We start from the raw sequence: 27,620 nt of genomic DNA on the forward strand, positions 1-27,620 counted from the left end.
ACATCCTATGAGCCAGGGCCCAGGCAGATTCCTCAGAGGAGGCAAGCACCGCTTGCTGACACGCAAGCCGGGAAGCATAAAACAGTGAAACTGCATTCCCGCAAGATCGGAGCAAAGAGCTTCAACAAGGCAGCCAATGAGCGAGCCGCCGAGCCCAAGGCACCGAACCCAGGAACGGCCCCAAGCGTCCCCACATCCTTCGCAAGCCTGTCAGAAGACAGTTCCAGGAGAGAAAAGAAACGCAAGGCTGAAGCCAAGAGGCCACAGCGCGCAAGTCCTCAGCAGCCTGCGCCACCAAAAGGGAGGGAACCTGCACATGGAGCTGCATCACGTCTACATCCCAGGGAAGGGCAGGGGCAAACAAGCACTCGTTGAGGTGCTCAAGGTCGCCCTCCAAGAAAACCTGAACCACCGTCAAAGCCTCGCGCCACTCAAGTGTGCAGGAACAACAGAAGGAATGCCAAGCCTCCAAAGCAAACACAGGACAGTCCGCCAGCCAGGACGACTCTGGAACCTCGTAACAGACCCAGAAAGGGAACGACGGCCCAAACCTGAAAGAAGGCGGATCCATAAGCGAGGCATAATCTGGGTCGCGTGGAAGGTAAGCTGCTAGGGCCGCCCGCACTGCAGACAGTAGGATGTAGTAAGCCGAAAACCTCCGGAAGGACAGAACCGACTCACCCGGGGGGACATGGAACCGCACCCGGGGAGGGGCAGACACCAAATCGAACTTGTACGCAGAGGGGGGGGGGGGGGGAAAGAGAACCCCACTTCTTGTAACAATAAGTCCCACTCAGAGGACAGTAAAACCCAGACAGGGTCCAGCAGGGCCCAAGACCCCCAAGTCAGCCCCTTCCCCGCCCCAGGATCCTCCTCCGCAGGACCCAGGGCCGAGTCATCCCCCAGAGCACCGGCCCCTAAAGAAAAGGCTGGCGTAGCCGAGTAAGACGGATGGAAGGGGGGCCCATTGGTCAGACCCAGAGGCTTCGGCAGGAAGATCGGACTCGAATACCTCCGTTGCCACACCGGAAGTGGCATCCCCCGAAACTGCTCGAGTCTCAAGACCATCTAAATCCAGCTCCGACTCTGAAACCCTTAGACATTTCGGGGCCGGAAGCAGGGGAGGAGGACCAGAACGAACCACAGGAGGGTAAGGACGAAGGGGTGTGGACTGAACCAAGGTCAAAGCGACCCCCACCCCTCAAGTCCGGGTCCCTATAGGCAAAACGAGGCAGCCTCAGGGCATCCAAGTGAGCAGCCAACCTAGCGCGCTGCAATAGCCTAAAGCGCTCATGCAATGCCTGCGCCGCCTGTACCCGTAGAACATCATCAGTAGATTGGGTAAACTGAGTCACTAGCAAGCAACAAAACTCGCAGGACTCTGGGTCGAAAGTGTCACCAATCCAACAGACAGCGTGACGGAGGCAAAAACAGTGAGGGTCACACTGAGACAAGAGGACCGAGCAACCCTCGAACTTGCATGTAGCGAGAGGGGACTCCGGGGACACATGCATCGGACCCACGCATCCCCTAGGGGGTTTCCCAGGGTCCTGAGATGGAACTCATGCTCAGGGAATCCCAGGCAGGGTACTGCTAACCGGCGTCTAAAACTACCAAGCAACCTACTAAAGCTGAACCTCAGGGATGTGTACACTCACGGGGACCTAGCAGGGGGCACCACCAGAAGAACCGTGCTCAGGCCACAAGCAGAAATGGGGAAAGCAGGGCAGAACCCCTCACAAGGAAACAGAAAAACAAAACCTCTCAAGAGGACAACGTACCCCAAGGAACAGAGCCGGCCGATATGAATGGTGAAAACAAGCTGCGCAGCACCCTGCGCCCTATACCAGTGCAAATGCCTCTTACCCTAAGGTAAACAAGGAAGACAAAATCGCCAAGCACCTAAAGGGCAGCCGGAAAACTGAACAGTAAACTGGAGGCAAGCCCCGAAAGCCTTGGGGAAGGTGGCCCAAAGTCCCAAGGGCAGTACTTACAGGGCACCTAGGGACAAGAACCGTAGGCGCATGCAGCTCGAGTACTGTAGAATATCTCCTGGCTCTCGCACCCCTGGAAGACAGCCACCACACTCGGAGCACAGCGCTGCAATCACTGGAGCCAGAGCACACGATCTCCGCCTCTAGCATCAGCCTTAGAACTGAAGGGTGGATAGCCAGCGTGGGGGGGTCTGGGGGCTCCCCCTTCTCCCTCCTGGGGAGGGGGGAGCTGCAGGGAGGGAAGAACTGCGCAGATGGCAGTGTGGCGACGTGTAATGTCATGCTCGTTTGCTCATTTCTTTTAGGGGAGTTCTATCCACTTGTTCGGCTTTTGGTAATAAAATTTTCACCAGAATAGGGGTTTGTTTTGGGATGCTTACCTTTCTGGGTGCCTGACCCGGTCGATGGCAGACATAGAATGCTTCCAACCACACTGGGGTTTCTATAGGCCATTGCTTCCCTTGCCTCTCTGAGGGGGCCAGGTTCTGGCTCACAGTCCCAGATAGAACACAGAACTCCATACACATGACTGATGCCAAAGTCTGACATAAGCATATCAGCCTAGTAAACTCCGGGGAGCCGAACAGGCTTCCCCAAGAAACAACAAAAATATGGCCTTGACAATTGCACTAAGAAGTTTTTGCCGAAATCAGGTGAGCAGTGCAGTGGTTAAATCTATGATCTCTGGGTCCCAGTGCTTGGATTTTTGAGGTTTGTCAGAATTAGTTTACTTTTTCCTGTAAAGAGCACCTCTAATGCCATCAGGTATGACAGTGAGCAACTTGTTGGCCTGGAAGTCACCTCATATGATGGTGATGTGGCTCTTCTCTTCCAGTAAGCACCATCTCTGTTTCTTGGGATTGGTAAGTTTCCATTCTTCTTTGATTTTTATTAATGCTTCTTTCTGATGTTGGTTTTTCCATGATGAGGTTCTTTCAGGAGCAAGTGAGGGGTCCCCTAGTTTAGAAATAAGGTGCTGAGCTTGATGATATACTCCTTTCTGAGTCGGTTCCTTAGTTGGTACTGTGCCCCATCTTCCTGTGCCAGCTTCCTCAAGTGTGCTTGGACAAGTGTGACCTTGACTTGCTTGTCTTGTAGTTGTCAAGGTTTTGTTTTGGTATTTCAATATTTTCTAAAATATTCTTGGAGAGCGTTTGAGTGTTTTGTGCCCTTCTCTTATTACAATTAAATGGTGGTCTGAAGGTATCAGTAGTATGGTCGAGTTCATTCTCGGTTCACAAGCGGGAATCCCAGGTTCGAATCCCAGGTGGGACAAAAATGGTTGGGCATGTTTCCTTTCATCTAATGCCTTTTGTTTACTTAGCAGTAAATGGGTACCTGAGAGTTATGCAATTATTGTGGGGTTGCATCCTGTGGAGGGTCAGTAGTTTGACCTTGAGGGATCTCAGTATGAGCTTTAAGTATATATATACAAAGTCTATCTGTCCCCAACAAAAATTACAAGTAATTATATACCTTTGTCTTTGTAAAAATGGCAAGAGTAAATTGTAAATACCTTTGTCCCAGGTAGGCAATGCAAGTCTCGCAGGTACCTACTACTGGCTGGTCTGACTACTAATGTCCAGTGCATAAGCACAGGGAAGCTACTGAGGGGTAAGCCAAGATATAACTTTAACCATTATGTCATACTGATCAATACTAAACCTGCAAGAGTCATTACTCACCTGGGAAGGCTGTGAAGGAGGGTATTAAGTTGGTCATCTTTATCGTCATTAAACTCGAGAGGAAAAGCGTCCACCATGTACACAGCCTCCTTGAGAGTGCGTATGCCTAAAGTCTCCAGCCTGGCACATGCAAAAAAATGCAAGTGGTAGAAAAAGTATAAACAACAAGTTAAGAAAGAGTTGCTTTTTTACTGTTTAGGGGAAACAGACTTACAACAAAATAACTGACACCATAATCTACAAACGCACGTGTATCACTAAACTATTTATCTCTACTCTTATCACAGAAATGTATGCTAATTTTCATGTTAACTAAAATATTCTAACAAAAGAGTTGAATAATTTATAAAATATGCTGTACAATCTCAGGAGACTCAAACTCTTAGTGTAGTAAAAACTACATTGGTATCAATCACAAAATTTCCCTTTAGCTTTGTGAGCAAGATCATAAAGGCTGTAACCTAACATCTCCATTTCAGTATAATACAGTACGGCAATATGTATCTTCATGGCAATAAGAAAAAACCAGCATTGTATGTAATGAAACGCCACTTCCTAGGCGAGTCCCGGAGGCTCCCTGGAGCTATCCAGGCTGAATGGATATGTATAACTTTCTGGCATCAGTCAAAGTACTTGGAGTTCTTGCCTACCAGGGACCACGAGCCAGAACCTGACCCCCTCAGAGAGGCACGAGGAGCAATGGCCTATGAAACCCCCCTTGTGGTTGGGAGCATTCTATGTCTGCCATCGACTGGGATAGGCACCCAGAAAGGTAGGCGCCTCAAAACAAACCCCTATTCTGGTGAAAATATTGCTACTGAAAGCCGAACGGGTGGACAGAACTCCCTAAACAAAATTTTCAAACTAACATGACGTCATCACGTCGCCGTGTCGCCATCTGCATAACCCCCCTCCCAGGGAGGGGGATGGGCGAGCTCCAGACCCTCCGCGCCGGCGATCCAACTGGCAGTTCTTAGGCTGTATGTCAAAATACACAAAAAACACCGCCGACCGGAAGGAGGGAGGGATGCCAGGGAGCCTCCGGAACTTACCCAGAAAATGGCGTTTCATTACATTCAATGCTGGTTTTCTGGGGGAAGCTCTGTCGGCTCCCCGGAGCTACCTCATCACAGATAAGGAAAAGAGGGAAGGATTCGGGAGGCAGACATCACACGCCCTAACATAAAAACAAGACCACTGACGAAATGAAAGAACCCTGCAGACAACTTGGGAGACCCGAATCCCAGAACAGGAAGGATGGAAGGAAGGGCACCCGGGCAAACCAAAACGGGTCCACAGCCCCAGAGGCCAAGACGCGCAGAGAACAGCGAAGAGCCGCAACCGAGAAACAAAGGAAGCACGCCAGGCCCTGACCAACCAAGCAGCAACCTGTAATGATCTGGTGCTCAGATCATTGGTTCTCCCTTCTCCCCTCCTTTCCTTCTCCCCTCTCCCCTCCTTCCTTCTCCCCTTTTCTCCCCTCCCCTTGCCTGTCATTCGTCTCCTCCTCTGTCGCCCATTTGTCAGGGCCAAGAGGTTGACCTGAGGGTGGTCTTGCAGCTGGCCCTCGTGATACCTTTGGCTCCCCCACTCAGTTTTCCCTCTCCATCCACCTCTCATTCCTTCTCTTTCCCCTCTCACCGGTCCCTTCCCCATACCAGGCGAGTCAAATGTCCCTACTCTTTATCTTGGAGGAGACAGGCTTGAACATAATTTATTAGTGTGGTAAACATTGCTCGGAGGGCACTGGGCTTCATAGAGGTGCCTTGTTCCCTTCTAATAGCTGGAGAGAGCTGACTCAATCTTCAGGAATTCAAGTAGCCTTCCACGGCAGATCATGGAAGGTGATTGGCGGCAGATAAGTGCCAAGTCCTTATTGGCCCTAGAGAGGCAGACCTCAGGCCTAGTGTTAAATGGTTGGCCATTGCCAAAATAATGGGTGGAGCCCTGGGGCTGTATTAGATGGTGGGAGGAGTAATCCTTTCCAGCAATAAGCTAGTAAAACAAAATTTCAGTAGTGTGTCTTGGGAGTGTGGGGAATAAGGGACGCAGCCCGCATCCAAGGGGCTGAGGGCAGCCATCAACATCTTGGCCTCAGTGCGGTGTTAAGGTATTGTGCACTTGATTCATGTCCTCAGTAGATATCCATTGTGCCTCTAGGGGAATAGAATAGGGTATATGTTCAAATTGACTTAATTTACATGTTTCATAAAATAAATTGTATAACTTGTCCAGTGGTATTCACTTAACTCCCCTTTGATATATTTCTCTACTTTGTCATTTTTATGTGTTGAATTGGAAACCCCCATGTTCTCCTACAGTTAATAGATACTAAAGTTGCCCTTGGATTTAAATAAGTAAAGTAAATTAAACAAACTAATTTTCCAAAATTTATTACTGAAGTTCATATTACCCAGGAGTCCATGATTACTGATTCCTTGCCTTCCTGGGGGATCGGTGATAGACACATTCAGGTATGGGTGGTCGGGAAGGTGGTGGCAGTGTTTAATGGTTTTAATGATTTATAATTATTTTCATAACTTAATAACCCTTGTCCTTGATGTATCTTCCTCATTTAATATTCCTCTTATATTCGTGGCAGTCCAGTGAGGGGTCATACTGGACTGTAACAGTGTTAAGCTGGGGTATTGAGTGAAGAGAGAAAGAGAATTACAACAGGGATAGCGTTCAGAGAGATTACGAGAGTTCAGGGTTATTACAAACCCAAGGACCCCTTTGGAAAGCAGCAAACCCAAACATCACCCGAAAAGTAGGAGACTGCATCAAACGAATAACCTACCACGAGGACCAAACGAGGCAGAAAAAACACGAGTGCTAGAGGAGAGCCGGATCCAACCCCTAAAGGTCAACACCAACAGAAGAAGGAGACCTGAAAAACAAAACAAAAACACACCAGAACCAAAGGGATCACGACAAACCGAGTAGAAGAAAGAAAATAGACTACCCGGGCCAATGACCAGGACGGCACCGGAAGCGCAAGAGCAGGCCAGAGGTGAAACAACGCCCAAGACAGCAAGACGAACGAAGCAGAAGGAACAGCATCACCGAATGCAAGCTGGAGCGGCTCCGCCAGCGCCACCCAAGACGAGGAAACAGTACACGGCACCAGACGATTGTCCCCGGAACAACCCCGCAGGGAAAGACAACTCAATCAGAGAACGAGGAACCCTTCGCAGTGATAGGAAAACCAGAAGGACCGCCAGGAAAACTACACTCTGCCACAGTGAGGAAGCATGCAAGTGGGAGACCAACAACGAAGCCACCAGTGCCTACACAAGCGACGAGAACTCGAGACAAATACCCGAGATGCGAAGATATGAGGGGAAGAACAAACCAGCCTTGTACAGGACTGAACTGATCCGCAAAAAGAGGCGGAGCCGCAGGAAGCCCCTCAGGATTGGAAACCGAGTAAAGCAGCACCTCCAACCAAGTCGGGGGAGCCGGTCGGCCGAGCGGACAGCACGCTGGACTTGTGATCCTGTGGTCCTGGGTTCGATCCCAGGCGCTGATGAGAAACAATGGGCAGAGTTTCTTTCACCCTATGCCCCTGTTACCTAGCAGTAAAATAGGTACCTGGGTGTTAGTCAGCTGTCACGCTGCTTCCTGGGGGTGCCGGGGACACTAAAAGTCCCGAAATCATCTCAAGATAACCTCAAGAGAAGTCTGGCAAAACCCAGAAGGAACGGCTACCAGGGAACCAGGAACCCAATCCCAGCAAGACGAAAAGGAACCAACCCAAGCCAGCAGACACGCCCCGTCCGGGAGGAACCCCCCAGGATCCCTGAAGGACCAACAAGGCCAAACACCGAAGAGCCAGGGCCCAGGCAGAGGCCAACGAGGAAAACGAGCACCACGAACTAAAGCACGAGACGTGAAGTGAAAAACTGCGACCCCGCAACCCAAAGGACCAGCGCAACCAGCTCCAGCAGGGAAGAACGATGCATGCATCTCCGAGGTATACAGGAGGAGAACTATGCAGGAAGTTTACTGTAGGAAAACAAAAATGTACTATCTGGAAAAGAAACAAAGAAAAGCCGTAGCCCAGACTGGAATCCTAGCTACCAATGTCCCAAGAAAAGGAATCAGTAGGGCAAGAGCAGTTGACCGGAAGTCCACAACCTCCTGCAGACATTGCAACACAGAAATCTGCAGTGAGATACAACGAAAAAGTGAAAGAACTCCGTACCAAAACTGAACACTGGGGTAGTCCAAAATCAGGGAACTGAACATGGACAGAGGCCCACCCAAGCACCTAACAACAGCATAGCCAATAAGCACCGACCATGATACACAGCCATGTGAAGCATAGAGGGAGGAAAAACAGAAATACTGCAGGCAAGGAAAAGACCGGATTATGGACCAAGTAGCAGCCGGTAACGCAATGTACACGACCAACCACAACGTGTGTTGTGGGTGGACGTTACCTGGTTGATACCTGGTTGATGGGGTTCTAGGAGTTCTTCTATTCCCCAAGCCCGGCCCGAGGCCAGGCTCGACTTGTGAGAGTTTGGTCCAATAGGCTGTTGCTTGGAGCGGCCCGCAGGCCCACATACCCACCACAGCCCGGCTGGTCCGGTACCCCTTGCAGGAAACAATCTAGTTTCCTCTTGAAGATGTCCACTGTTGTTCCGGCAATATTTCTTATGCTCGCTGGGAGGGTGTTAAACAACCATGGACCTCTGATGTTTATACAGTGTTCTCTGATTGTGCCTAAGGCACCCCTGCTCTTCACTGGTTCTATTCTGCATTTTCTTCCATATCGTTCATTCCAGTACGTTATTTTACTGTGTAGATTTGGTACTTGGCCCTCCAGTATCTTCCACGTGTATATTATTTGGTATCTCTCTCGCCTCCTTTCTAGAGAGTACATTTGGAGAGCTTTGAGACGATCCCAATAATTTAGGTGCTTTATCGCGTCTATGTGTGCCGTATATGTTCTCTGTATTCCCTCTATTTCAGCAATCTCTCCTGCTCTGAAGGGGGAGGTGAGTACTGAGCAGTACTCAAGATGGGACAACACAAGTGACTTGAAGAGTACAACCATTGTGATGGGATCCCTGGATTTGAAAGTTCTCATAATCCATCCGATCATTTTTCTGGCTGACGCAATATTTGCTTGGTTATGCTCCCTAAACGTTAGGTCGTCAGACATCATTATTCCCAAATCCTTGACATGCTGTTTTCCTACTATGGGCAAATTTGATTGTGTTTTGTACCCTGTATTAAGGTCCGCATTTTTACCATACCTGAGTACCTGGAATTTATCACTGTTAACCCTTAAACCGTGCAAATCATATATACAGTATATGCTTTCAGTGACAAAACTGAAACTGCGCATGTCATATACAGTATATGTGATTTCGTGTCTAGCGCTATAATTTAAACGTCCCACCTGGGATAGGGGCAGCTATAGTGCAGCCACGACCGATAGTTGCCAGATGCCACCTAGAAAAAAATCCAGGCAAACATTCTTGGGTGTGAGAGCTTCAGTATTGAGCAAGCCACCAAGACTGACGCACGTAGCATGAGCTCACAACACCGCTGTTCAGCTTGTGACCACAGCATTGCCTACAAATGCCACAATAAATATGTTCCTGCTATTATTTAGCGATGATAGTATTACAGAAGACCCTTGACTGTGATCAAACTGACCAGGATTCTGATAATAGCAGGATTGTGGTGATATTTAGCTCCATGGAGAGAGTAGTAATGCTGTAGGAGGGAGGGTGGTGTCATCATCTTCTGACTGTGTGTGGCTACCTTTTATTGACTGCACTCACCATACCAGCTTAGTAGATCGCTATGGTGAACACAAAGTGAAGAAGAAGTGAACCCAGATGTAATTGGACTCACTGAAACAAAACTCTCTAGAATCATAACGAATGCCGTGTTTCCCAAGGAGTACACAGTAATAAGGAAAAAGAGGGAAGGTAGGGGGGGAGGAGGGGGAGTGGCCCTACTCATGAGAAAGGAATGGAGTTTTAAGGAAATGGCTATCCCGGGCTGTGAGGGTTTCAGAGACTACATAGCAGGCACCATGACAATGGGAGGACCAAGGATAGTAGTAGCAGTAATATATAACCCTCTACCAAATGACAGAAGACCCAGTCAAGAGTATGAAAACAACAACATGGCAGTTAACACTATAATTGAGAGGGCAGCCTCTGCTGCCTGTAGAAATAGATCCCACCTGCTCATCATGTGGGACTTCAATCACGGAAGGATTGATTGGAAGAACAAGGAACCGCATGGAGGCGAGGATACGTGGAGAGCCAAACTACTGGAGGTGGTGACTAGAAACTTCTTAACCCAGCATGTCAGAGAACCCACAAGGATGAGAGGAAATGACGAACCAGCGAGACTCGACCTGGTCTTCACCCTGAACGACTCTGACATAAGAGAAATCGGTTTTGAGGCCCCAGTAGGAATGAGCGACCACGGTGTATTGGTGTTTGAGTACCTGATTGAAGAAGGGTTATTGAACTCGAGGAGGGATACCGAAACCAAAAGGTTAGCATACCGAAAGGGAAACTATGAGGAGATAAGAAAATTCCTAACAGATATAGCATGGGAAACAGAGCTCAGGGAAAAGACGGCCCAAGATATGATGGACTACATCACGCAAAAGTGCAAGGACGCAGCAAACAAGTTTGTCCCAGCCCAAAAGGAAAACAGTGAAATAAAGATGAGAAACCCATGGTTTAATCAGAGATGTAGGCTAGCTAAGTAGCAAAGTAAAAGGGCATGGAGAAACTATAGGAATAACAGGACACTGGAGAGCAGAGAAAGATACCAGAATGCCAGGAATGAATATGTCAGGATGAGAAGAGAGGCAGAAAGACAATACGAAAATGACATCGCAAGCAAGGCAAAGACTCAGCCTAAATTGCTGCATAGCCACATCAGGAGAAAAACAACAGTAAAGGATCAGGTTATGAAATTAAGGATAGGGGCAGAAGGATTCACTACAAACGACAAGGAAGTGTGTGAGGAACTGAATAAGAAATTTCCAAGAGGTCTTCACCTTAGAGCAAGGAGAAATCCCAGAGATAAGAGAGGGAATAGCTAACCAGGAACCACTGGAAGAGTTTGAGATTACCAGCGGGGAAGTAAGGAAGTGTTTACTAGAGTTGGATGTGACAAGGGCTATAGGCCCAGATGGAATCTCCCCTTGGATACTAAAGGAAGGAGCAGAAGAACTGTGCCTACCACTCTCCATAGTGTATAACAAATCTCTGGCAACAGGGGAACTGCCAGAAATTTAGAAAGCAGCTAACATAGTCCCGATATACAAGAAAGGGGATAGACAGGAGGCACTGAATTACAGGCCAGTGTCCCTAACCTGCATACCATGCAAGCTGATGGAGAAGATTATGCATAGAAAGCTAGTGGAGTACCTGGAGTGAAAGAACTTTGTAACACAGCACCAACATGGATTCAGGGATGGCAGGTCCTGCCTCACAGGGTTACTTGAATTCTACGACCAGGCAACAAAAATAAGGCAAGAAAGAAAAGGGTGAGCAGACTGCATATTTTTGGAGTGTCAGAAAGCCTTTGATACAGTGCCACACAAGAGGCTAATGAAAAAGCTAGAGAAGCAGGCTGGAGTGAAAGGGAAGGTACTCCGTTGGATACAAGAGTACCTAAGCAACAGGAGACAACGAGTCAGTGTGAGGGGTGAGGTCTCAGATTGGCGAGACGTTACGAGTGGAGTCCCGCAGGGGTCAGTCCTTGGACCTATACTGTTTCTGATATATGTAAATGATCTCCCAGAGGGTATAGAATCATTTCTCTTAATGTTTGCCAATGATGCAAAAATTATGAGGAGGACTGAAACTGAGGACGATAGTAGGAGGCTACAAGATGACCTAGACAGACTGAGTGAATGGGCCAACAAATGGCTGTTGAAGTTCAACTCGAGTAAATGCAAAGTAATGAAACTAGGCAGTGGATACAGGAGGCCAAACACAGGATACAGAATAGGAGATGAAGTACTTAATGAAATGGACAGAGAGAAAGATCTAAGAGTTGATATCACACCAAACCTGTCTCCTGAAGCCCACATAAAAAGAATAACGTCAGCGGCATATGCGAGGCTGGCTAACATCAGAACAGTGTTCAGGAACCTGTGTAAGGAATCATTCAGAATCTTGTACACCACATATGTAAGATCAGTCCTGGAGTATGCGGCCCCAGCATGGAGCCCGTACCTTGTCAAGCACAAGACGAAGCTGGGAAAAAGTCCAAAGGTATGCCACTAGACTAGTCCCAGAACTAAGCGGCATGAGTTACGAGGAAAGGCTGCGGGAAATGCACCTTACGACACTGGAAGACAGAAGAGTAAGGGGAGACATGATCACAACCTACAAAATCCTCAGAGGAATTGACCGGGTAAACAAGGATAAACTATTCAACACTGGTGGGATGCGAACAAGGGGACACAGGTGGAAACCGATTACCCACATGAGCCACAGAGACGTGAAAAGGACCTTTTTCAGTGTCAGAGTAGTTAACGGACGGAATGCATTAGGCAGTGATGTGGTGGAGACTGATTCCATACACAGCTTCAAATGTAGATATGATAGAGCCCAGTAGGCTCAGGAATCTGTACACCAGTTGATTGACAGTTGAGAGGCGGGACCAAAGAGCCAAACCTCAACCCCCGCAAGCACAAATAGGTGAGTACAAATGTAGATACTTATATATAACATGTGTATAGAGTGTAATAACAGCAATAGGAGTAGGTTGACCAGACCACACACTAGAAGGTGAATGGACGACGACGTTTCGGTCCGTCCTGGACCATTCTCAAGTCGATTGGGAACCGCCATTTTGGTGAGGGAGGTGCATCGTCTGCACGACTTATCATTTTGTTTACTGGTGGCCACTATGGTCTTTGGCCACCATACCAGCCTATTTGTACAGGTATGGTGAATAAAACAGGTGGATACTTATATATAATGTGTGTATATAGCATAATAACACCACAAACAGTATTGTTGGAGGAGAAATATTAGTGCGCCTAGCCTTGAGGGCGGCCGCCACCAGCTGACTGTGTGAGTAGCTACGTGTTTGTGCCTTTACTCACCATACAAGCTTAGATGTACAGTTATGGTGAACAAAACATGTAAATACTTATATATAACATCTGTGTATAGTGAATAAATGCAAAAACAGTATTGTGGGAGGAGAATGAGGGCGAGTGAGGTGTTGTTGAGGGAGGGAGTGGCAACGAGTGGCTGGCTGGTGTGTGGCGGTCACTCCTCATTGCATTTTGACTCACAATACCAACTTAGTGGTTCGTTATGGTGAGCAAAACATGCAGATACTCATATATAACCTGTGTATATAATGTAATAACAGTAAAACTATTTGTTTATTGTTTTATGCACATAATAATTGAATCACTAATATGCACACCATATTTTGAGTACAGTGATGGTTCACACATTTTATTATATAAATATATCACAATTCACTGTATTGAATAATATTACTGCAAAAAAAAAAAAAATAAGAAAAAATCAATCAGAGACATTGAAATAATTAGGTAATAATATATTTGTGGCAATTGCTGCCTGACAGGTCGAGCAGAGTAGACCTCGCCTGGCGAAGTCTCTGTTAACGCCCCTTTCTTGCCAGACTTCCCTACCCTATTGTGGCTAAAATATGCCACCTACGATTTTTTTTTTTATTTTTTCCGTGATCAGGGAACAAAAATGAACACTTTTATAAGACGAATGAATTTTTGGATTTTTTTTTTTTGTTGCGCCTGTGGGTCTTAAAGCCATCTGGACCCCTAGCGGTTTGAGGGTTAAACATCATGTTATTTTCTGATGCCCAGTCGAAAACTTGATTAATATCAGCTTGAAGTTTTTCAATGTCTTCAGCCGAGGTAATTTTCATACTGATTTTTGTGTCATCTGCAAAGGATGATACGAAGCTGGGACTTTGTCTATATTGTCTATATAGTCTATTATATTGTCTATATCTGATATGAGAATAAGGAAAAGCAGCGGTGCAAGGACTGTACCCTGAGGTACAGAGCTTTTAACTGCGCTTGGACTAGATTTTATATGGTTGACTGTTACTCGCCGAGTCCTGTTTGACAGAAAACTGAGTATCCAGTGTCCTACTTTACCAGTTATTCCCATTGACTTCATTTTGTGTGCTATCATGCCATGGTCACATTTATCAAAAGCCTTTGCGAAGTCCGTGTATATCACATCAGCATTCGATTTTTCTTCTAATGCCTCAGTGACTTTGTCGTAGTGATCAAGTAGCTGTGAGAGGCACAATCTTCCCGCTCGAAATCCATGTTGGCCTGGGTTGTGAAGGTCATTGGTCTCCATGAAATTGGTGACCTGACTCCTAATCACTCTCTCAAATCTTTCATTATGTGCGATGTTAGTGCAACTGGTCTATAATTCTTTGCCAATACTTTGCTCCCTCCCTTGTGTAGAGGGGCTATGTCTGCTACTTTAAGTGCATCTGGTATCTTCCCCGTGTCCAAGCTCTTCCTCCACACTATACTGAATGCCTGTGCTACCAGCACTTTGCATTTCTTTATAAATATGGAATTCCATGAATCTGGACCCAGGGCCAAGTGCATGGGCATGTTTTCAATTTCTCTTTCAAAGTCTAGTACGCTTGTGTTGATATCACAGTTATATTTACAGGGGTTTGGATATCCCGCATAAAGAAATTGTCTGGATCTTCCACTTTCATGTTTTTTATTGGAGTGCTAAACATGTCCTCATACTGCTTTTTTAGGATTTCACTAATTTTTTGTCATCCTCCTCCATGTATGAACCTTCACTTGTACGAATAGGTCAAATACTGGCAGTAGTTTTTGCTTTTGATTTCACATATGTGAAGAAATATTTTGGATTTTTTTTTATTTCCTGAATTGCTTCGTGTTCTAACTGCCTTTCTTCAGTTTCATACGAGTGTTTCAATTTCCGCTCGATTTCTTCAATCTCCCTATTTAAATTATTCCTTCTTTGATGGGAAATTCGCGTCTGCATAAGCATTTTCATTATTTTTTTCCTTCTTTTATAGTGTCGTCTGCGTTCTCTTTCTACGTTGGATCTCTTTCTGGCTTTCCTCAAAGGAACATGTTTCAGACAGACTTGATATGCTTCCAAAGTCAGTTTTTCTATTCCTTCTGTAAGACTTGTATTACTTAGAACAGTTTCCCATGGAATGTTTGTAAGTGCCCTGTTTATTATCTCCCAGTCTATCCTTTTATTATTAAAATTGAATTTACTGAATAGCCCCTCTCGCTTTATCAACGTTTTAGGTCTATTCTGAGTATTGATGGTCGTTTGCACTTCAATGAGCTTGTGATCTGAGTATGTGGTATCTGATATCGTAATGTCCCTGATTACGTCTTCATTGTTCGTAAAGACCAGATCTAGAATAGGACGCACATACACAGAGGGACACCATGGATATCAGGGTGAAGCCAGGCACCAAAGATAGGCAAGGAAAGAGTGTCCAGGGAGCAGAGACCGAATCAAGGAAGGACACAAAGCACTGACTGGGGGGTACGAGGGAGTGTCCAAATATCGAGAAAAGACCCAGGTGCCGAAAAACTAAACAAAAAGCACCGAAATGTGAGGCAGTGCCCCACAGTACAACTAGGAACAAGATACACGGACAAAGTAAATTCAATGTGAGACACACGCAAAGTGTCCAAGCAAAACACACAACACCTATCACCCCTGTTAGGTGCCATTGACGCTACCCTGTCAAGTGGGGAAGTGACAGGGTAGACGAGGTTGGGTTATGTAACACGGGTGGTACCGGCACAAGGGGACACAGGCATAAGCTGAGTACCCAAATGTGCCACAGAGACATTAGAAAGAACTTTTTCAGTGTCAGAGTAGTCAGTAATTGGAATGCACTAGGAAGTGATGTGGTGGAGGCTTACTCTATACACAGTTGCAAATGTAGAGAAGATAGAGCCCAGGAGAGAAGATACTGAACCCAGTAGGCTCAGGAATCTGTACACCTGTCGACTGATAGTTGAGAGGCGGGACCAAAGAGCCAAAGCTCAACCCCTGTAAGCACAACTAGGTGAGTACCTGACCAAAACGCAAGAACCAGCCCCTGGTCGACAGAGACACCAGACAGTACAATCTCACCTGCAGAACAGACACACCACCGTGTGACAACGCAGCTGAGCTGTGCAATGTAACAGGAGCATCCCTAGTGGAGATTGTCCAGAGGTGCATGCCCAGTTGAAGACAAGGTGCATGCAGTACAGAGGCGGAGGAGGCGCCACTCTGAGCCGCCCCACACTTGCAAGCCGAGAAAAAAACTAGAAGATCGCTCCACACATAAAATCCAGAACACCCCGAGTATCCAGGGGGTTATGACCGGAGATAAGAGGAGCAAAAATGGTGTAGAATCTGCAAGAAAGAATGCGGAACACCAACACATGTGTACACTGCCCAGAAACAAAACGATCACCCCGGCCGAGATACGAACCACACCACCAGTCTTCCGGGCAGTGTGGTTCATACACCAGATGTATATATGTAACACACTACACCATAAGCAACACACAGGTCATATGTACACATATCCTACATACACCAGCAAGGTGTAAGTAACGAATATGAGGAATGTCGAAACAGAGAGGAGAGACGATGTGAATACAAAAGAAGGCAAAAAAGAATCGAAAGACAAGAACAGAAGGGGACCAATGAGTCCAAGAAAGGACTGGAGGGAAACCTCACCAGAAGTCAACAGACGTTCCAATAATATTGGAAGTACCGAAGAGATCGTGAACCAACGAGAACCGTGACAAGCAAGCACAAATGCACGGAGGCACATACGGGCCCAATGACACCCCAGACCAAGGGATGTGCAGGGATCCCGATACGAAGGGAACAGCATCGCAACATAAGTGCGAAAAAGGTGAGGAAAGGGGTGAAAAGCACCTCCAGGAAGAATGGAACCGACGGACCCGAAGGGACACGGAACCGAACCCAGGGAGGGTTAGACCCGAAACCAACACGAACGCAGAGGTGGGGGGAAGGAAAACCCCATTCTGAGGAACTGCAAGCCCCACTCTGAGGATACAAAAACCAAAGTGGGGCAAAACAGGGCCTAGGCCTCCCAGGCAACCCCTCCCCAACCCCAGGAACCTCTACGGCAGGACCCAGGGCCGAGTCGCCCTTCCAAAGCCCCAGCCCCACAAGTAAAAGCCGTGGCAGCCGTATAAAACACTATGAAAGGGAACCCACTGGTCAGACCCATACGGCACGGCTGGAGGAACAGGCTCGAATGCCTCCGCCGCCATCCTGGAAGAGGAAAATCCCCGAGACCGCCCGAGTCTCAACCCAACCAGACCCTGCCCCAACCCTGAAACCCGTCTACGGTTCGGAGCCGGAAGCAAGCGAAAGGAAGTATGCACAACAGAAGGGAAAAGACGAGGAGGAGCGGACGGAATCGAAGCGACTCCCACCCCCAAGTCCGGACCCATATAACCAAAACAGGGCAGTCTTTGGGCATCCAGGGCTGCAACCAACATAGAGCATTGCAGCAACCTAAATCTATCATGCAACGCCGCAACTGCCTGCACCCGCTAATCATGATCAATGGCTTGGGTGAATGGGAACACGTACAGACAACACCCGTCGCATGACTCCGGGTCAAAAAAAAAACACTGACCCAACAGGCAGCATGGCAGAGGCACAACCGGTGAGTGTCACCCTGAGACAAGGGGACAGAGCAACCTTCAAACTTGCAAGACGCGAGGGGGGACTCAGGGGTCACATCCATTGGACCACGTAGCCTCTGTGGGGTTTCCCAGGGCCCTTAGCCATGGTTACACAATAAGGGAAGCCCAGGCAGGGTACTGCAAATTGGCGTCCAAGTCTACCAAACAAACTTCTAAAAGCTGAACCCCTGGGACGTATCCACTCACGGGGGCCAAGCAGGGAGTACCACCAACAGAAAATATATACATATATATAAACAGAAAATATATACATATATATAAATACCCCGAGAACAGCAAAGGCGGACCACAAAGGCAGACTTCCCCACCAGGCAAAAACAAAAGAAAAACTCCGCAAGAGGACAATGTACAGTACCCAGGCGGAACAGAGCCGGCCGCTGTTATTCGTAAAAACTAGCTGTGCAGTACCCCGCGCCCCAACCAGTGATGAAAACCACTGATTACCCAGAGACAAACAAGGGCAACAAAACCCCAGCCGACTCCAAGGGCGGCCAAGTACCAAGCAGTAAAGGACACACCGGAGGTAGATCCCAAGGCGACTTGAGGAAGGTGGCAGCAAGCCCCAAGGGCAGTATTTACTGGGCACTTAGGGAAGAGAGCCCTAGGCGCATGCAGCACGAGAAAAGTGGAATCTCTCTCCTGGCTCACACAACCTGTAGAGACAGCCCACACCACAAGGCACAGAACTGAAACAAAACCAGAGCCAGAGGCACCCGACCGGCCAGTAATCACATCAGCCAAGAACTGCCGGTTGGATTGACGGCAAGGAGGGTCTGGGGCTTGTCCTTCCGCCTCCCGGGAAGGAGGGGGTTTCGTAGACGGCGGCAAAGCGACATGATGAAATCATGCTAGTTTGAAAATTTTGTTTGGGGGAGCTCTGTCCACTCGTTCGGCTTTCGGTGGCAATATTTTCATTAGAATAGGGGTTTGTTTTGGGGTGCCTACCTTTCTGGGTGCCTAGCCCGGTCGATGGCAGACATAGAATGCTCCCAACCACGGGGGGGAAGGGGGGTTCTATTGGCCATTGCTCCTCGTGCCTCTCTGAGGGGGGCCAGGTTCTGGCTCGTGGTCCCCGATAGGCAAGAACTCCAAGAATTTTGACTGATGCCAGAAAGTTATACATATCCATTCAGCCTGGATAGCTCCGGGAAGCCGACGGGGCTTCCCCCAGAAAAGTGTAAGTTCTAATGAAATTTTAAACCAGGCAATAACTTCAATGTGTGCATATTACCAAACACATCGACCAATTTCATTCACTTCAAGCATCAGAGACTCGAACACGGAACCTTAAAATCGTAAGTGTGTAGTCCAACCACTCAGACTGCATGTTTGAGTATCTGATGATGCAAGTGAATCAAACATTATTACCCACACTAGTGTGGTTTGCATCTTACAGCTACCGATGCAAACCGAGCTGTAAATATATGAATAATCAGTGAACCTATGGTGTCAGTTATTGCTGGAATTATTCTGGATTCATGCACTTTTAAAATCTAAACACATTATTACATAATAAAGTTACCAATAGCATTAATATTAAAAAGATCTTCAGTATCAGTTATGTGATCCAAGCTAAGACAGAGGTTTTTAACAAGATTATAGTACTTTCTTTGCTCTCACACGTTTAATACACACAACAACAAAGCGTTGCTGCAAACAGTACAATACACCACTATGTATCATCCTTCAGGATAGGATTAGGTAATAAATAATAAAAGCAAACAAGGATAGTATAAAGGATTTAATATATTCATTGTCTGCAACTGGCAATTAATAAATATGTCGGATTAACTGAAGGGGAATTTTATTTATAGATCCAATTTTTATTTGTATCTCTAACTTGTGTAAAGATCAGTACGAAACATGCATACCAACAAACAACCATGCTCACAAGACAGTCAACACTCACACATACACCAACATGCATACAAAAACACACACACATTAGTCCCACAAGGTGACATCCCTTGTGTCAACACCTGCATTAAGAGGAGCTCCAGGATATTGGAAAATTACTAAGTATTGTAGAACAGGTTGATGATAGTGATTGGTGTCCCAAGGAACATAAAGGTGTAGTGCTTTGGAAAAATAGGCGACATAACACAAATGTGCCAGGGTAAGTGAAAAAAATCCAGAGTTGGATGTAATGAAACGCCATTTTCTGGGCGAGACCCAGAGGCTTCCCGGAGCTATCCAGGTTGATATGTAACTATTAGCTTTCTGGCATCAGTCAAAGTGCATGGAGTTCTTGCCTACCGGGGACCACGAGCCAGAACCTGGCCCCGTCAGAGACACAAGGAGCAATGGCCTATAGAAATTCCGGTGTGGTTTTGAGCGTTCTATGTCTGCCATTGACTGGGTCAGGCACCCATAATGATAGGCGGCCCAAAACAAACCCCTATTCTGGTGAAAATATTGCTACCGAAAGCCAAACGAGTGGACAGAACTCCACAACAAAACAAACAAGCAACAATTAGCAAACAAGCATGACAACATCATGCTGCCGTGCCACTGTTTGCGCAACCCCTCCCCCCCTTCCCCCGGGAGGGGGAAGGGGAAGCCCCAGAACCACGCGCCGGTAATCCAACCGGCAGTTCTTGGGCTGGATGTAAAAAACATGCGAAAACATCGCCAACCGGGAGGGAAGGAGGGATGCTGGGTAGCCTCCGGATCTCGCCCAGAAAATGTTGTTTCATTACATTCAACGCTGGTTTCCTGGGGAAAGCCTCATCAGCTCCCTGGAGCTAACTACCCAAATACAAGGAAAAACACAGGGACTTACCCAGGAGGCAGTCAGTCCTCACTCCTCAACACAAAGTCCAGACAACTGGCTGCAACCACCAACACAGGCCATACCAGGTCCAGGGACACTGACAAGGTAGCGAGCGACCAGGACCCCTGTTCGACCTCCAAAAACCCCAAGCCGAATGTCAACCCAAGACATGTTGCCAAATACGGCAGCCAAAGCAGCAAACTTACGAAGGTCGTGGATATAGGGATAGACCACAGGCTGGCTAGACTTAATAACCTTGCAGACGACCTGAGAGACTCAAGCCCGGGAATGGGGATGGAGGGAAACCAGGTCAACCCAAAGCACATCCCCGGCCAATGAAGCCGTGGTGCGCAAATAACGGTGGAGAGCCGCAACCGAACACAACATATGATGCACCCCCAGCCTGACCAACCAAGCATCAAGAACCCAAGGACCCCTCCGGAAAGCAGCAGTCTCATTCTTCCCCTTTAAAAAAGGAAACAGCTGCAACCGAACAAACCCACCACCAGGACCGAAGGAGTAGAAACCCCCTGTGCCGGAGGAGAGCATGAAGCTCCCCGACCCGACCCTCAGAGGGCAATGGCAACAGGAAAAGAGCCTTAGAAAAACAATCCTGAACCGAAGGGGCCAAAAGAAACTGAGGAGGAGAGAGATAAGAGAGCACCCGGTCCAAAGACCAGTATGACTCAGGAGGTGCATGAGCAGGCCGGAGATGAAACAACGCACAAAACAGCTTGCGGAACGGGCCAGAAATAACATCAATACCGAATGCAAACTGGAGCGGCTCCGCCAGCGCCACACGACACGGGGCACGTGTATCATGCCCTGTATTCGGCATAAGATGACGGTCCTGGAACAACCACGAAAGGAAGGACAAGACAACCCTATCAGAGACTAAAGTACACTTATGCAGTGATAGGAAAAACTGGAAGCACCACCAGGAAACTTCATATTGCCGCCGAGACGAAGCACTCAGGTGGGAGACCAACAACAAAGCCACCTGCGCCCCATACAAGTGACGATAGACTCGAGTAAGAAACTCCAGACGTGAAGACTTGAGGAGAAGAACGAACCAGCTTCGTACCGGGCTGGACCGATCCGCTGAAAGAGGCAGAGCCGCGGGAAGACCCTCGGGTCTTCCAGCACCGAGCAAGCAGCACCTGAAACCAAGGCTGGGCCGGCCACCAAGGAGCCAGAAGGACGACTCTTCTCTGGTAAGTCTTCAAGCGAGCCAGGACCTGGAGCAACAGCTGAACAGGGGAAAAGAGGTACAGGTAACCCCACCTCGCCCAGTCCTGCCAGAAGGCATCGACCCCAACGACCTTGCAGTTGGGGAAGGGCGTATACCATAAGACACCTCGACCACGCCGACACGAAGAGATCCACTTCCGGGGGCCCAAACATCTGGCAGAGCCAACTGAATGAGTTGGCGTCGACCGTCCATTCCGTGGACAGGAAAATGAACCGGGACAGGCTGTTCTTTAGGACACTGGACACCCCCCGAACGTGAACTGCCAGAAGAGCCAAACTCAGAGAACTCAGCAGACGAGTCACCCGAAGCAACCAGACCCAAAGAGCCAAGGACCATATGGAACCCCCTCGATTCAGGCAATGAACCACCGGGGAACAGTCTGAATGGAGCCGGATCGTTGATCCACGAACAACCCGAATCCTCCAGAGCGACATCTGCACAGCTGCCAATTCCCGCACAGTGCTGTGAGTCTGACGGAAGGACGGACCCCACCAGCCCTGGCTTGCCTGGTGAGCACTGGTTACAAAACCCCAGCCAAGGGACGATGCGTCCATGAACACATCAAGCGAGGGCTTGGGTAGGCGCCAAGGCACGGAACCCCGAAAAACCCGAAGAGGAAGCCGGTGACGCAGCAACCGACGAAAAGCCCCCGGAGGCCGAACCCAGCGGTCGCAAGAGAGGTGGAAGGGACGGCCCCGAAGGAACCAGAACAGCCGACGAAGCCACACCGACCTGGCCTGAACATCATGGTGAAGTTCAGGCTCCCGCACAAACCCTCGAGCAACCTCTGCGTGACCCAGGAGCACCTTAGGAACAGACGAAGGCAGAACGAAGGCGAAGCAGAACCACCAGAGGAAGAGACAAGGCAGCAGTCTGGGAGTCCCACACAAGACCCAGTCAAGACCGAACCCGAGAGGGAACCAGATGGGACTTCTGCCAGTTCACCAGGAACCCGAACCTGGCGAGCTGGGAAAGAACCAAATCCCTGGCGAGCAGACACGTGGACTGGCTGGGAGCCCAAACCAGCTAGTCATTGAGGTAGGCCATAACCCGAACACCAAACAGACGGAGGCAGTCCACCACGACCCGTGTAAGGCATGTGAAAATGAAAGGCAACAAAAGTCGTAACCTTGACGCCCCACAACAAAACTGAGCCAGTTCCTGAACCTCATATGAATTGGGATGTGCCAATACTTGTTCTTGAGGTCCGGGAAAACCATGCACGTGCCTGGCTCCAACAGAAGACGGACCTGGGATAGAGTAGTTATCTGAAAGGAGGGACAATAAACCCACAGGTCTCAACGGGACAAGTCCAGAATGAACCAAAGGTCCGCGCAGTCCCGTTTCGGAACTGGAAACAGGCAGGAAATCCACCTGAGAGATGAGGTCGTTTCGACCATGCTTAAGCGAACCCACTCCGAGATGACTCGACAGTGCGCAGGAGAAGAATCCTGCCACTCCAGCCCCCGAACCCCCCCGAAGGAGGAGCCGGCACCCAACGTCACCACAGGCCGCATGAAACGACCCGAAAGGCCCACAAATCGTGGGACCAGACACAAGCAAACAGAGAGCCTCCCCCCCATCGCCATGTCAATGGGACGAACCACAAAAGGGTAGACGCACCTTACGAGAACCTTATGAGAACCTTACGAGAGGTCCAACATAGGATGGCAACTAGCCGAAGCTGCCTGCAGATACTGTGCAACTGCAGACTCTGCAAACAGCAATGGACAAAGAGGCGAAGACAACCCAAGAGCCAGGGCCCAAGCGGAATCCAAGGAAGAAGCAAGCACTGCCTGCTGACATGCAAGGCAAGAAGCAAAAAACGTGAAACCGCATCCCGCAGGAGCGGCCCGAACAGCTTCAACAATGCAGATGACATGCACTGCCGTGGGCAACATACTAGACCCAGAGGCGGCTCCAAGCTTCTCCACATCCAACAAGCCAATCCGAGGACAGTTCGAGGAGAGAAAAGAAATGCAGGGCTAAAGCCAGCAGGCCACGTATGCACAAATCCTCCGCGACCAAGGCAGCCGAAAGGGAAGGAACCAATGCACATGAAGCTGCATCACACTAACATCCTGCAGAAGGGCAGGGGTGAAGAAACCTGCATTGAGATGCTCAAATTTGCCCTCCCACCCCAGGAAAACCTGCAATGCTGTCTAAGCCTCTCCACTCAAGCATGCGGGACCGACAGAACGTGTGCCAAGCCTCCAACTAGAAGAGCGGGCAGTCTGCTAACCAGGACGACTCCAGAACTTCATAATGAACCCAGTACGAGCACAAAGGAATGGGGATCCATCACAAAAGCATAATCCGGGTTATGCAGGAAGTAAGCCACAAGGGCTTTCCGCACCCCATGTGATGGGATGCAAGAAGCCGAAAACCTCCAGAAGGACGGGACCGAGGAACCCACCGGATCACGGAACCGAACCCAGGGTGGGGTAGATGCCAAATCCAATTCGGACAAGGAGGGAGCGAAAGAGAACACCCTCTCCTTGTAATATCAAGCTCCACTCCAAGGGTGCAAAAACCCAGGCGGGGTCTAACGGGGCCCCAAGGACCCCCAAATCAACCCCTCCTCTGCCCTGGGACCCTCACCCTGAGGACCTGGGGCTGAGCCACCCTCCAAACCTGCCTCTAAAGAAAAGGCAGGGGCAGCCGAAAAAGCAGGAATGAAGGGGGCCCACTGGTCAAACTCAGAAGCTCCGGCTGGAGAACTAGGTTCGAATGCCTCTGTCGCCACCCCGGAAGGTGACTCCCCTGCGACCACCCGAGTCTCAACACCAACTAAACCCTGCCTCCTCAGACGTTTTGGAGCCAGCACCAAGGGAGGGGGGGGGGGGTCGAATGTACCACTGAAGGGGAAGGCAAGGAGGGGTGGACGGAACCAAAGTCGAAGCGACTCCCACCCCCAAAGTCCGGGTCCCTATAACCAAAACGGGGCAGTCTCAAAGGATCTAGGGAAGCAATGAACCTATCGGGCTGCAGCAACCTAAACCAACGCCTCTGCTGCCTGCACCCTGATATCATGTTCAGTAGCTTCGGTGAACTGGAGCACGTACAAAGAACAAACATCGCACGACTCCGGGTCAAAAGGATCACCGACCCGATAGGCAGCACGGCAGAGGCACAACCGGTAATTGTCACCCTGAGACAAGGGGACAGAGCAACCATCAACCTCGTATGAAGCGAGAGGGGACTCAAGGGTCGCAGCCATCGGACCACAGAGCTCCTGTGGGGTTTTCCAGGGACCTTAGCCTTGGCATCATGGTAAGGGTAGCCCAGGCAGGGTACTGGGCTACCAGCGCTCAAAACTACCGAGCAAACTTCTAAAAGCTGAACCCCCGGGACATGTCCACTCAGGGGGCCAAGCAGGGGGTACCACCTCCTGCTTGCACACAAAAACACAGGTTTTCATACACACCAAGAACACAGAGGTGACTAGAGAAAGACCCCCAATTGTAGAAAGGGGCAACCAACCAAAGGCAGGAAAACAAAAACAAAAGAAAAACCCCGCAAGAGGACAACATACCCAGACGGAACTGAGCCGGCTGCTACAATAGGTGATAACTAGCTGTGCAGTACCCTGCACTCCTACCAGTGATGTAAACTACCTCCTACCCAGAGGCAAACAAGGGCAACAAAATCCCCAGCTGACTCCAAGGATGGTCAAGTACCGAGCAGTAAAAGACAGTGGAAGTACGTCCCAAGGTGACTTGTGGAAGGCGGCCCCAAGCCCCAAGGGAAGTACACACAGGTCACCTAGGGAAGGAAACCCTAGGTGCATGCAGCCCGAGTACCATAGAATATTACTCCTGGCTCACACACCACTTGTAGAGATGGACCATGCCACAAGGCACAGTAACTGAAAGCAAAACTGGAGCCAGAGGCACCTGACCAACCAGTATCACATCAGCCAAGAACTGCTGGTTGGATCGCTGGCACGAGGGTCTGGGACTCCTCCTTTTCCCCCTCCGGAGGGGGGGGGGGTTACGCAGACAGCAGCGCAGCAACGTGATGATGTCATACTCGTTTGCTAATTTTTGTTGGGGAGTTCTGTCCACTCGTTCAGCTTTCGGTAGCAATATTTTCACCAGAATAGGGGTTTGTTTTGGGGTGCCTACCTTTCTGGATGCCAGACCCAGTCGATGGCAGACATAGAATGCTCCCAACCACACGGGTGATTCTATAGGTCATTGCTCTATGTGCCTTATCTGAAGGGGCCAGGTTCTGGCTCGTGGTCCGTTGCAGGCCGAACTCCATGCACTTTGACTGATGCCAGGAAACTAATATATTCATATCAGCCTGAATAGCTCCAGGGAGCTGACGAGGCTCCCCCAGAAATATTAACTTAAAAATATATTTTATACAGAATGCTATTCATATTTTTCATACACAAAACTATCAGGTATAAATATAAACCATAAATAAAGTAAGTGAACATTTAACTGCACTATACTTTTACCGAGGACTCTTGGTGGCTTTTGGGAGACAATAAGGAGGGAGGAACGGTGTTGGTGCATGGGGAGGGTGAGGAGGAGGAAGGGGGGGGGGGAGGAGGTGGTGAGACCATCCCTTGCTCGCCTTAAATACTTTCATATCTGCATCACTTGTTCCAGGTTTTCCTTTCACACATTTCACTGCCTCTGTTATGTGGCACCCAGTCAGAACTAGTCAGTCAGTCACAACATGTCAATCAAGCATTCACAGTCAAGACCAGTCACAGGCAGTCATAACCAAAGGCAGTAAAGCATTCACAGTTGTGGTAGCAACTGGTTAGGCATTTACGGTCAGTCACGCATTCACAATCAATCAGCCATTCACCAGTCAATCAGCCATTCACCAGTCAATCAGCCATTCACCAGTCAATCAGCCATTCAGTCCATCAGCCATTCACCAGTCAATCAGCTATTCAAAGTCAATCAGCCACTCACAGTCAATCAGCCATTCATAGGCAGCCATTCACAGTCACAACCAGTCAGTCAGTAAACAAAAAGAGTTTAATAACAGACACTCAGGGAGTCAGTGTCCCGGTCCAACAGCTGGTAGCAAAGAAGTCCACCTATTAATACTGTCCCATATGGCTGGGGGGGACAGCTTCGGGGATGGGACCAGCTTGGGGGGGGGGGGGACAGCTTTGGGGATGGGACCAGCTTGGGGGGGACAGCTTGGAGGGGGGGGGGTCAGCTTGGGGGTGGCTCTGGTGTGAGGGATGGAGGTAGCGGGGAGGGTGCGGGATGGAGGTAGCGGGGAGGGTGCAGGATGGAGGTAGCGGGGAGGGTGCGGGATGGAGGTAGCGGGGAGGGTGCGGGATGGAAGTAGCAGGGAGGGTGCAGGATGGAGGTAGCGGGGAGGGTGCGGGATGGAGGTAGCGGGGAGGGTGCGGGATGGAGGTAGCGGGGAGGGTGCAGGATGGAGGTAGCGGGGAGGGTGCGGGATGGAGGTAGCGGGGAGGGTGCGGGATGGAGGTAGCGGGGAGGGTGCGGGATGGAGGTAGCGGGGAGGGTGCAGAATGGAGGTAGCGGGGAGGGTGCGGGATGGAGGTAGCGGGGAGGGTGCGGGATGGAGGTAGCGGGGAGGGTGCGGGATGGAGGTAGCGGAGAGGGTGCAGGATGGAGGTAGCGGGGAGGGTGCGGGATGGAAGTAGCAGGGAGGGTGCGGGATGGAGGTAGCGGGGAGGGTGCGGGATGGAGGTGTTACGTACTCCTAGCAGAATACGTATATAAATTTGAAATAGCATTTTGTTTTATTATATCATTGCCTGTATATGTACACACATTGTGTTTTGGGTAAATTATCGTGTGGTGTGGCAGCGTAAGTGGAGACAGGAGCGCGGTTGCGTTGCACACGTCTAGTACCTGTTAGATACGGGAAAGCTGGACCTGTTCAGTTTGGGAGTTCCAGATGTCACTTTTATTTAGTTAGGTAATTGTTTATTTTTTGTAATTAAACAGGTGGCATTATACTTATATATTTTGTAAGTAACTATTATCTGTAATTTGCATTCTTGTGTGTTTTGAGAACGAGTGGTTGTTCAATTAGTTTTAAATACTAAAAAGTCCTTAGTTTCCATCCCTCATCCTGGGATGAGGCAGACGGGAGGTGAGAATGTGGGTGGCGACAGAGCGAGAGTTCAGTA

At 49.1% G+C, this 27,620-nt stretch overlaps 1 protein-coding gene across 1 annotated transcript in view; it reads right to left on the reverse strand.

The window, feature by feature from the left end:
* Positions 1-27,620, reverse strand: part of LOC123771076 (apoptosis-resistant E3 ubiquitin protein ligase 1) — a 405,663-nt gene that overhangs the window by 349,569 nt on the left and 28,474 nt on the right. Inside the window, exon 4 of the mRNA XM_045763392.2 lies at positions 3,680-3,799. Within this exon, the coding sequence (XP_045619348.1) occupies positions 3,680-3,799 (120 nt within the window). The remainder of the gene's footprint in view (positions 1-3,679; positions 3,800-27,620) is intronic.

The sequence above is a fragment of the Procambarus clarkii genome, chromosome 14, assembly GCF_040958095.1.
Source record: "Procambarus clarkii isolate CNS0578487 chromosome 14, FALCON_Pclarkii_2.0, whole genome shotgun sequence".
NCBI lineage: Eukaryota > Metazoa > Arthropoda > Malacostraca > Decapoda > Cambaridae > Procambarus > Procambarus clarkii.